The 12,491-nt window shown below is 43.2% G+C and overlaps 1 protein-coding gene across 1 annotated transcript in view; it reads left to right on the top strand.

Moving 5' to 3' along the window:
• The window catches only part of LOC123764705 (uncharacterized), a 60,343-nt gene that overhangs the window by 46,908 nt on the left and 944 nt on the right, over positions 1-12,491 (top strand). The window contains exons 4-5 of the mRNA XM_069302516.1: positions 6,229-6,383; positions 9,707-9,881. Coding sequence (XP_069158617.1) covers positions 6,229-6,383; positions 9,707-9,881 — 330 coding nt within the window. The remainder of the gene's footprint in view (positions 1-6,228; positions 6,384-9,706; positions 9,882-12,491) is intronic.

Below are 12,491 nucleotides of genomic sequence, written 5' to 3'. Positions count from 1 at the left end.
AGATGGGTAAAAGTTGTTTTGCTGCAGCCAATTTAGTGTTAAATAGGGTCAGCGGGGTCAAGGTTGCTGGCGCCAGCCTTCACAACATGGCCTTGCAGCTGCAACTTCCTGCAGTGAGGTCACGATCTTGTCCTCGCGGTGATTCCATGAAGCAGTTGATTCTCTGGCGATGTTTGCCACCACTGAACTCTGGCGCTGGAGCCCCGCCACTTACCCACGTCATGCCTTTGTTGCCAAAATTGGCAAGTAAACGGATTGCTTGGGCCCCGCCTTCTGAGAGTTGTTAAAACTACTCTTAATCAAGAGTCTAAAACTTTGTCGTATCAGCTTTTAAAGCTGCAGATGGAGTTTTTCTCAGCAATTTATAGTTCAACCCAATTGGTTGACATTCGTACACTGACTGAACACTTGGTTGCTTCTCGGCTGGAACAGATCACATTCTACTTTGCCTCTCCTAGTTGTACAGCGGCGTGTGATGTTCTCTCTCAGCCTGTTCGTGTAACTGTCTTATTCTGGGTCTTGGCGTGCTCTGGGCCTGGCGTGCCTTTTCTCGGGCGGGACTGCTCGCTCAGGCGTTCTCTCCTCAGTGCGGGACCGCTCGCTCCGGTTCGTTACCTCGCTCTTGTCCTCCCTGAAGTCACACTGATTTTTACCGACATCTGCACTCTTCAGGATGTTCCACCAGTATGTGGTAGTGTATCTGTATCTCTTGTATCTTGCAATGAATACATGTAGCATACTGGTCTGTAATTCGGCGTTTGCTTCACTAAATAATGAAAGCTCTTGGTTAGAATATTGAGACTGGTTCTCTCACGACTTGCAAATGCATTTTAATTTTGTTCAATTAAATATACTAACGCCCACGTGAAGAAAAATGTTCGTTGGTGCGAGGGGGGGGGGACTATCGGGAGGGAACGCGCCAAGCCATTACGACAGACACGCACGCACACACGTGCACGCACGTGAGGCTTCCCCAATGGAGTCCCGCAGGGTTTAGTCCATGGACCTATACTGTTTCTGATGTATGTAATTGATCTCCCAGAGGGTATTGAATCGTTCCTTTCATTGTTTGCTGATGCAAAAATTGAGGAGGATTAAGACGGAGGAAGACAGTACTGAGGTTACAAGATGACCTAAACAAACTGAATGTATGGTCCAACAAATGGCTACTAAATTTCAACCCCAGTAAATGTAAGGTAATGAAACTAGACGGTGGAAACATGAGGCCAGACACAGGATACAGAATGGGAGTTGAAGTCCTTCTCGAAATGGACACAACTCTAGTAGTTGATATCACACCAAACCTATCTCCTGAAGCCCACATAAAGACTAACATCTGCGGCGTGCGCAAGGCTGGCTAACATCAAAACTGCCTCCAGGAACCTGTGTAAGGAATCATTCAGAACCTTGTATACCACATATGTAAGACCAATCCTAGAGTATGCGGCCCCAGCATGGAGCCCGTACCTTAACTGTTAAGCCCAAGACGAAGCTTGAAAAAGTTCAGAGGTATGCCACTAGGCTAGTCCCAGAACTAAGAGGCATGATTTACGAGGAAAGGCTGCTGTGAAATGCATCTCACGACATTGGAAGATAGGAGAGTAAGAAGAGACATGATCACTGGCTACAAAATTCTCAGGAATTGATAGAGTAGATAAACTGTTTAACACAGGTGGTACGCGAACAAGGCGAGACAGGTGGAAACAGAGTACCCAAATGAACCACAGGGACGTTAGAAAGAACTTTTTTTCAGTGTCAGAGTAGTTAACAGGTGGAATGCATTAGGCAGTGATGTGGTGGATGCTGACTCCATACACAGTTTCAAATGTAGATATGATAGAGCCCAGTAGGCTCAGGAATCTGTACATCAGTCGATTGACAGTTGAGAGGCGGGACCAAAGAGCCAAAGCTCAACACCGCAAGCACAAATGAGTACAACTAGGTGAGTACATACACAAGGAGATCTGGTAGCTGAGTGGATAGCGCGTGGGACTCGTAATCCTGTGGCCCGGGTTCGATTCCCGGCGCCGGCAGACAGAGATGGGCAGTTTCTTTCACCCTGATGCCCCTGTTACCTAGCAGTAAATAGGTACCTGGGAGTTACAGTTGCTACGGGCTGCTTCCTGGGGGTGTGTAACAAAAAGTTCGAGGTCAAGGACCGGGCCGCGGGGACGCTAAGCTCCGAAATTATATACAGAAACCCTCAAGATAGGCCGCCGGCTCTGTGCTCGTTGGGGCCACTAGGGTTAGTGGCCCTCGGGTAAACTTTCTTCAAATTACTGTATCACTTCCACACCATTATGGAGATGTAATCCCTTCACCATCCTTGGCGTCCCCGCCACCCCCCCCCCCCCCCTTCCCATCCTCGTGTATGAGGACATCCATCCTTCACACTTTAAACGGTGTGTGTGTGTGTGGGGGGGGGGGGATAATTAGTAACAGCTGGTTGATTGACGGTTGAGAGGCGGGCCGAAAGAGCCAGAGCTCAACCTCCGCAAGCACAACTAGGTAAACGAACGAACAAACAACAAACAAACAACAAAACAAACAAACACACGCCCACCCACACCGTTTAAAGTGTGAAGGATGGATGTCCTCATACACGAGGATGGGAGGGGGGGGGGGTGGCGGGGACGTCAAGGATGAAGGGATTACATCTCCATAATGGTGTGGAAGTGATACAGTAATTTGAAGAAAGTTTACCCGAGGGCCACTAACCCTAGTGGCCCCAACGAGCACAGAGCCGGCGGCCTATCTTGAGGGTTTCTGTAGATAATTTCGGGGCTTAGCGTCCCCGCGGCCCGGTCCTCGACCTCGAACTTTTTGTTACACACCCCCAGGAAGCAGCCCGTAGCAACTGTAACTCCCAGGTACCTATTTACTGCTAGGTAACAGGAGCATCAGGGTGAAAGAAACATTTTGCCCATTTGTCTCCGCCTCCACGGGGGATCGAACCGCGGGAACCTCAGGACTACGAATCCAAAGAGCTGTCCACCCAGCTGTCAGGCGCCTGTCGATGCCCCCCCCCCCCTCCCAATTTTGCCTTTATATTTTCTAGTTGGAGTTTAAGTAGTTTTGGCATTTTCGGCTTCGGCGGGTAGACTGTTATATGGGTTTATAACTGTGGGTGAAAAAGCATCTCCTGTTCTCAGTCCAACATTGTGGCTTGTTGAGCTTGAAACCGTTGCTCCTTGTTTGTTACGTCTGACCTGAAGAAATTGTCCGGATCCACATCCTCCAAACTGTTGAGTATTTTACGTTTCAGAGAGATCCGCCCTGTCATGTCTGGTCGTCAACCGTCCGTGATAAGCGAGTTGACTTGGCTTAGGAATGATTTTTGTTGCCCGGTGATGCACTTTTTTTCCAGAGCAGCTATATCCTTCTGAAGATGAGGTCTCCAGGCTTGGATACAGTAATCCAAATGGGGGCGCACCAGATTTATACAATTGAATCATTACTTTCTTTTCCTTGAAGTCAGAGGTACGCTTGATTATTCTAAGGGTTTGGTTAGCTTTTCCAACTGCTGCTCCTACCTGTTGTGTAACTTTCTGAGTGGTGGATTTTGACTACAGCAGATTCATGAAAAAATGACTTTTTAATGTAATGTTACTCGTTTGGTAGTTGTGGCGTAGGAGCAGCAATGTGGATTATATATTATTATTTTTTTTTTTTTTAGATCTTGTTCAGTGGTGTAGTGATGGCTGGAGATTCTGTAGAAAATATAAAAAAAAAATACATTCGGAGATAAGCGACCCCTGGCATAAAATTGTTGCTCCCAGGTCCTGTGTAGTTAGTGGTTCTATGTAGAGGATTGACCTAAATCTCTAATGGATGGATCAAAATCTCTCAACCCAAGAGAATATAAGAGAAGGAATATGATCACATCATTGAAGATACCGAGAAGAGAAGTGGACAAAGACGGTCTTTTCAAATTGAGAGAATGTAGGGATAAAGCGCAAATGAGTCGAACATTTGTACCCTGTACGGCTGGTCAAAAAGTGGAATTCGATAAATGTTGTGGAAGCCACTTCCATCCACAGTTTTAAGGCCTCACTCAAGAGACTGTCAGAATAATTATATTATGACACAAGGTATAACAAGGCCTGTAGGTGGGGCACCAAGAGCTAGAGCTCACTCCCAACTTTCCGGTAATCATCTCTTGTTCCTTCTCGGTTATCGATCATAAGTTTCTCCGATGTTGGCTTTAATGACTCTTCCATTACCAGAGGTTCGGCCTCGCGGGCCGTGTCACGGGCGGAACTCGGGCGGGGTTGGTTACCGCCTGGAGGAGGGTGTCCCCGTCCCAGACACTCCTGGCGTCTTTGACTTCATTAAGGTGATCGCAGACTTAACGAACACGAAGTTATCTGCCACGCTGTATCTTCTGTACTCCATTGACCGTGGCTCCTCCCACAACCACCGTGGCTCCTCCCACAACCACCGTGGCTCCTCCCACAACCACCGTGGCTCCTCCCACAACCACCGTGGCTCCTCCCACAACCACCGTGGCTCCTCCCACAACCACCGTGGCTCCTCCCACAACCACCGTGGCTCCTCCCACAACCACCGTGGCTCCTCCCACTACCACCGTGGCTCCTCCCACTACCACCGTGGCTCCTCCCACTACCACCGTGGCTCCTCCCACTACCACCGTGGCTCCTCCCACTACCACCGTGGCTCCTCCCACTACCACCGTGGCTCCTCCCACTACCACCGCCTTAGCTTCTGCTTCCAGGCTTTCCAATCTCCTGGGGCCCCTTCTTCAGTACGGGCATAACGGAGGTGTTGATGATATTCTTGGCACAGACAATATTAAGCAAAAGGCAAACTGCACCTACTGGTGCCACTGGTCTAACCACGATACCATTCCACAGCTAAATAGGGGTCTGGTAGCTGAGTGGACAGCACGCGGAACTCGTAATCCTGTGACCCGGGTTCGATTCCCGGCGCCGGCAGAGACAAATGGGCAGAGTTTCTTTCACCCTGATGCTCCTGTCACCTGGCAATGGATAGGTACCTGGGAGTTACAGCTGTTACGGGCTGTTTGCTGGGGGTGTTTGTGTGGGTGGGGTGGGGGGGATTAGTTAGTAACAGTTGGTTGATTGATTGATTGACAGTTAAGAGGCGGGCCGAAAGAGCAGAGCTCAAACCCCGCAAGCACAACTAGGTTAATACAACTTGGTGAATACAGTTTCTCGTAACTAAGAACCAGCACACCCAATTGTCTAGGATGCCACCGTCATTTACACTCCCTCCGTGGCTGCTGGGACGAGTCCATCATATGTGCAAGAGAGGAAGCAAGCTGCAGGAACATCTGTTGTCCCAGGACAACGGATGCCAAGAAGCTGGGCGTACCTAGCACAGGGAAGAGGCAGGGAGGATGACTCTGAAGCACATCCCGGCCCATGTCAGTCTCTTAAATAATAGTAAACCGAGAGAGGGAGAGTCGATCGCCACCTTCCAGCAACAGAAGATAAGGGACTTAAACGCGGCCTCAGAAAGGCAGCGTTTTGTATGCGCTTTATTTAAAATACCGAAAGCAAAGGGTAATTAAAAATGGGGAAAAAAGACAATGTATAAAGTACCACAAGAATCTATTATAGTTAGCCTCCTCTTAGCAATACTGTATACATAACATTTGTCATAACATGAATGATGTCACAAACCAAATCATAAAATTCTCATGATGCAAAGATCTATGGGAAGGTGGGAACCAACCACGATATTATGGACTTGCGAAAGACTGTCATTTATAGTGCATGTTGAAGACTGGCAAGTGTTCTTTGGTATTGACAAATACCAATGTTCTTTGCTATTGAGAAATGCAAGAACACTTGGATACAAACTACCATGTAAACATTACCATTTATTTTCAAGCTTCAAAGGCTTTATATAATGTGCAGTTTTTAGTGACCAATTGTCGGAAAGGAATTAGCATTGTTCGATTATAGAAGTCCTCCTTGCCAATGATTGGCCATTCTGCAGGAAGTGACCCACAGCGGTGTACAAACTAGAGGTACTAATTTACTGCAACCTGAACGAACATCGGATTAAGAGACTAACGCAATGGCCTATGCCAGGAACGGAATGTGGGACCAGTCGTTTGAGTACTCCTGTTCTAACCTCTGAGAGCCGCGTCCTTGCGTAAGATTTGATTATCTCAATTAATTCTGCATAATTTTTATAATTATGCCCCACATATAAAGTTTACATGGATTCTTACGTCAGTAGGAAAGTATGGTAGAGTGAGCGGTGAAGAGGGACAAGAGCATCTAGGAGATGGTGCCGGAGCAGAGATGCTGCCCGAGGCTATGGGTCTCCGAAACCCAACCTCCATGCATAAACGGCTCTACCCTCGTTGGTACCAGGCCTACGTCTACAAGGTAATAAGTCATCCCATTTTTGTTTATATATATATAGCTTGAGTAAGGGTTCATTAGCAATATGATGCTGATATCTGTAATTAAACTAAAAGCAATTAAAAAGTGCTGTTATCCAATTTGAATTCATATGAAGGTTTGCCATAGAAACTAATCTATTTAATGAGCTTGTTACATTTTCATTAACAGTATTTTTTATTTAATATTGCAGTCATATTAGGTACAGAATGAAGGCCTTCATGTAGTTGGTAGATTTTATTTTAAATATTTCTAAATGTTGAGGGAAAAGTGTTTTAAACTGAGCTTAGAAATTAACAATCATTGATGTAGTGGTCTTTTAACATCAGCACAGCCAGCATGAGGCTGTTGATGACTGAGCGCCTTGTGTTGTGGTTGCCTCCTACTGGTTGTCAATGAAAATGAACCAGTTGAAGGACCTTAAACATTGGCTTAATACATAACAGGAAAGCAGACAAGATCTCCTGTTCAAGGCTCTGGTGCCATTCCTCCAGCAACCAGCAGTTTGCCTAACCAATGTTCAGACCACATCAAAGTTATTAGCTGTCGGAGGATAATAGTAATTTAAAGGTCTGATCAATGGCTGGTGAAGGCTGCTGATCTGATAGTCAGACTCCCTATTTCTTACATCGGAAATCTCAGTTTTATTGCATTATCTGTAATGACTACAGTACCATATAATTGAAGCAAGTGGAAAAGAATGAATGTAGGGATATCCCATAACATGCGATATAGACGGGAAAAGCATTGACAAACTAAAAGATTCAAAAGCCCCAGATGTGGACAAATTCAATCCAAAGTCATTAACGAACTGGCAGATGAACTGTCTGCCACTAAAATCACTTCCCAGGAAATCTCTTTACCGAAGGATAGGTCCCCTAGATTGGAAATTTGCAGACGTAACCCCTATTTAAAAAAAAAAAATGGGGAATGCTAGCCATAGGCCTTCTGAAGTTTTCTTGGGCACACAATCCTATCCTTGAAAATGAGACTACTATTTGCATTACTCTTCTGGTAGATAAAATAGATAAAACAAATAAATTAGAAATAATGGTAGAGGATGCCAGTTAGTTTTCAATTATTGCTGGATTAGGTCATTCCTGAGCATGACAGATAGTTGGGAAAATTTTTCACCTGATGCCTTTATCCCTTTAGCAGTGAATAGGTACCCAGGAGTTGGCAACTTTTATGGGTTGCATCCTAAGGAGGTCATTATATAGTAATTGTATATAAAATTTATCTATATAGTAGGTACAGTGGCACCTCGACTTAAGATTGCTCTTACTTAAGATAATTTCGAGTTACGATGTAAATTTCATCGAAAAATGCGACTCAACATCCGATGGTGTCGTCGACTTACGATATTTGTTGGTACACGTTCGGGAGGGTGGGGGAACGGATTAATTCGAATCCCTTTATTTCTTACGGGAAAAATCGCTTCGACTTACGATCCGTCTCTGGGAACGGATTAGCATCGTAAGTCGAGGCTCCATTGTATATAAAAATATGCGTGTATTCAAATGGAACGTTGTCAAAATTTCAAAGCAATTGGTGAAGAATATTTGTAGATTACAGCATGTGTTGCTCTTACATCCAACAGGTGGGACTGTTTATCATAAAAAACATGTATTTTCCTGTCACAGGTGAGGCATGTAAATAGTAGGTTTATAAAAACACGCTCCTATTCGAATGCAAAGTTTTCAAAATTTCAAAGCAATCGGTAAAGAGGTTTCGAAGATTTCTCACATTGAAAAACACTGCTTTTCATGTGTTTTTTAAAGGCGTGTTTTTTTTTCCCATCACAGACGTAACATCTATATAGTATGTATATAAAAACCCGCATGGATGCGGATGGAAAGTTGTCAAAATTTCAAAACAATCGGTGAAGAACTTTCGGAGATTAGCAATTTTGAACAAACATTTACAATTTTCTTTATGTACATTATATGAGACTTCCTGTTTGCTGATACCTGCACCCTCAATGCCAGCACAGAGCAAATGATGCTGCATGAAATGGACTGCTTCTCAAAAGTCTGCAACAACTTTGATCTTATCATTAGCACCAAAATGACTTAAGTCGTGTACTGTACCAACGTGCCCCCGGAATTCCCTGACAGAAATTACACATCACTGTCAAGGGGCAGAACCTGCGGGCAGACAACAACTTCACCTATCTTGGCGCCATACTCTAGAGCAGTGAACATAGACGCCAAAGTCAGCAATAGGATCGTCAAGGCCAGAGCTGCCCTTTGGAAGATTCAATAAAAATATCAGTATTGAGGGGCCTCGGCCTTGCCACCGAACTGAGTCGATTGTGCAGTGGTATTTGCTACCCTTCTCTATGCCAGCGAAACCTGGATTGTCTACAGCAGATATGCCAAACAAAATCACTTTCCCTTGAGCTGTGTCCTCAGGCTCCTCCACATCGAGTGGAGGATAAAATCCCGGACACAGAGGTCCTGGAAAGGGCCTGTACAGTATTCCTAGCTTCTACACCCTCGGACAACTCGGGCAGGCTGTGTTGTTAGAATGCCTGATAGTCAATTGCTAAAACAGCTCTTGTATGGAGAATTATGCCAGGGCATGCATTAAGTTGGGGGGCAGAAAAAATACTTAAAGGATTGCCTGAAGGCGACCCCTCGGCCTGGACATAAATGTCAATACTTGGGAGTCGTATAGTCAGAACTGTCCAACTTGGAAAAGCATAGTCACCATGGGGGGCCTGTGCAGCAGAAAATAGACGAACTGCAGAGGCTCAGAGGAAACGTGCCACTTGCAAAGCTAGGCCAACCTCCACCTCTACAGTAGCACTCGCCCACACATGTCCTGTGTATGGGTGAGCCTTCCAGACCCAGACTGGTCTCATCCTCCACCATCTGGCACAGTCACTGACCTTCAATCTGATATATTGAAGTCATGGTCATCTTTGACCCCAAAGGATGAACATCACCACCACTCCAAACATTCACCCATTGACCTTACTGATTGCAGAAATTGTATGAATTAGAGATCTGATGCTCTGTACACATGCCTTTTATTTGTATAGTAGTGACAAGTGATCCATCAAATATTATCTAAACTACCAATGGCTGCTACTTTATAATATATGCCAAGGTAATAGCACTTGCTTAGTGAAGTTTGGCAAGTACAGAATTAGCTTTATCTTTAGTTTTGTAATTGCTTGGACATTAACAAAGATTTGCCCATCTATGAACCTTTTATTTAGATTGCAACTCAAGAGTTGAATAACATCCAGGTACCTATTTACTGCTAGGTAGATGTACTTTACCAAGTGTGTTATGTTTCAGAACCCAAGCTTCAACCAGGTGGCAGGACCAGTGGGTGAGCGCAAGAGGTTCCAGCCTTTCCATCCACTGGCCAGATTCCGGGGTCTAGCCTTGGGTGCTACACAGTACTCGAATGGCTACCATGCTATCCCCGACATGCCCCTTGCTGACCACACTGGTCATCGCCTCCCAACAGGTTAGGGTTTCTTCTTATTAACATCTCATTTATGCAGCCGTTTTAAACTGTGCTATCTATTGGACAGTATTATGAAACTTCGGATGAATTGAGGATATACTCGATTACTAGTGAATAAAGAAATGGCAACATTATAGATACACGAATATCACACAGGTTTACAAGTCTTAATGACTGGACATTAATTAACATTAAATGATTGAGATAGTGACCTAGTGTCTTGTCCGATTACACATGGAGTAATCAGGATTGGACAGGTCACTGGCAAGCATTTGCCACAGGGACTGTAACAGTAATTATTTAAAAATGATCCTAGCAAATAGTCAATCTCGGCATTTTGTGTTGTGTATGTATATAATAATCAAATCCAAAGAAATAATTTTGTTTATACCAATGCATTTTGACCTTTTTTAAAATCCTCAGACCTGAATATTGAGTTGAGTAATAGTTTTGAAAATTTGGATACTGTACCAAGGTCTAGCTAAATAGCATCTGTATTGCAAGCAAGTTAGTTCTTTTGTGATTATTATTTGGGAGATCCTATCCATACAAAAAAATGTGTTCACTTGTGTAGTGAGCAGGTTATTTGATCACTATTATGAAGTTGCTGTTTATTGTACAGCAGTAACTTTTAATGTGATTAAAGAGCAAACCTTAAATTGGTTACTGCTTCCATGTTTGTATACTGATAGGCAATTATAGTGAAGCTAGTTCTGCTAGTGAAGAATTCAGCCAGGTATTTAACATGACATGAAAAGTCAATGTTCAGTGGTTTCTGTAAAACGTTAAAGTTGCTGAAAAGTTCTGTTGATGGTTGGACTGAGCCATCAGTCTAAATTTAATACTTGCAACACTTTTAAACAATTACCTCTTACTAACTTAGTGACCTGGTTTTTGAAGAGCAGGATGTAAATTGCACCTACTTTGATATGCATATACTGTAATAACAAGCAAATAAGTTTGGATACCTGATATAAATAGCATTTTAAAAGGCACATTCAGTTTGACAAGAATTTTACTTTGCAACTTGGCATTTTTGACAGTTTGTGTACCAAAGAAAATTGCTGGAATACTGGAGAAATCTGAGCAATACTGGCTTTTAGGTTTTCATTACAAGTCATGTTAACTTATGATTTAGTAAAGTTTAGTTGTCCCGTGTGTTAATAATTCAAGGACATCACAGGGCACCCAAAATCACTTGTAGTTTCATTTTGTATTACAGTTTATTGAAATTAGTGATGGGAAATCCAAATCGAGAACATATTAAACTATGGAATTTCAGCGCATCATCAGTCCATTCTATCCAGTAGCTGACCTCAAAGATGCATTTGGCAATTTTAGCATGCTGTTCATTCAAAATACAAATTTTCTCAAATATAAATTAATATTATATTAGCATATCGTGCATATTTAGGCATTGGTTAGGTTAGGCTAGGTGTTTAGGTTCTGTTGGCAATTATTTGTATTTTTAGTACAGTACTGTACTTGGGTGAAGCATTTATAGCGTTGATTCGATAGTCATCAGCGAAGCATTTGTTCCGGAAGTGTTCGGATGAAATAAGTTGTCGTGTGTAAACAGTTTTTCATTCATAAACACAGGGTTTGGCGGGTGCATGGAATGGACTTTGGCCTTTGTTTATGAGGATGGGCTAGGTATTTATAAATGTCTTTGCATAATTGACTGATATCAATATTCTCACCATGAGGAAGATTTGTTACTTGCACACACTGGGTACTCCCAGTGAGTGCAGGTTCAAATCATCCTCATGGCCCCTACTGATTTTCTCATTAATCATTAATAATGTTATTGGTAAGAATATTGTGCTCATTAAGTAGTATTCAGAGGTATAAAGTCTCGGCCGATGATACGAATACTTTATGATGACTCGGTTTATATGCCTATTGTAGTTATTGGTGCCGAGAGTTTAGATGCTTTGATTACTGAATTTGTACTCTCTTCCCGTTTAGTCCAAGGTATTCTGCTAACATGTTTGCACCATCTCGGTGTCATCCACTGCCACAACTCAAAGAATGCTAGAGATTGGGGGGTGGGGGATGGGCAGTGTTGCAAAAGAATTAATTTAACCCTTTGAAGACAGGTGGTTATTTGGAAAGCTAATTGTAAGATTTGTTAAATTCATTACATCAAAAGCAGTTTGGTGATAAGTAATTATAGTGATAGTCCCTGCCTGATGAAATATTCCGCAAAATAAATTTGTGGTTTTGTGAAGTAATTTAGACAAGTTACGATAGTTTTCTAATTTGAACCATAAACCTGCAAAAGTTCAAATGTGGGACATTTAGAAAATGTGCTGAAATCCCAATATATTTCACAAACTGCAATTTAGCATCTGAGAAGGCTGGGTAAGTTAAAGCAAAATGCACAAATTTATAAGACTGGATATAGCACTTGATCAAAATACTTTTGGAAAAGTGTTTATCTCGGTACAACCTTGCAACACCCTTAGCCTACCACTGCTAATAATAATGCAGGACCCATTGAATCAGTCTTCTTGATAGCATTACCACCACTTGTCTCTGGACACCTGTATGAACAATACTATATATTACTTTTTCCTCAGCCTGAATATTCTACATTGAGGTCTGTGA

Source organism: Procambarus clarkii, chromosome 48, assembly GCF_040958095.1.
Source record: "Procambarus clarkii isolate CNS0578487 chromosome 48, FALCON_Pclarkii_2.0, whole genome shotgun sequence".
Taxonomy (NCBI): Eukaryota; Metazoa; Arthropoda; class Malacostraca; order Decapoda; family Cambaridae; genus Procambarus; species Procambarus clarkii.
The sequence above is the reverse complement of the archived record's forward strand: the minus strand, read 5'-3'. Positions and strand labels throughout refer to the sequence as shown.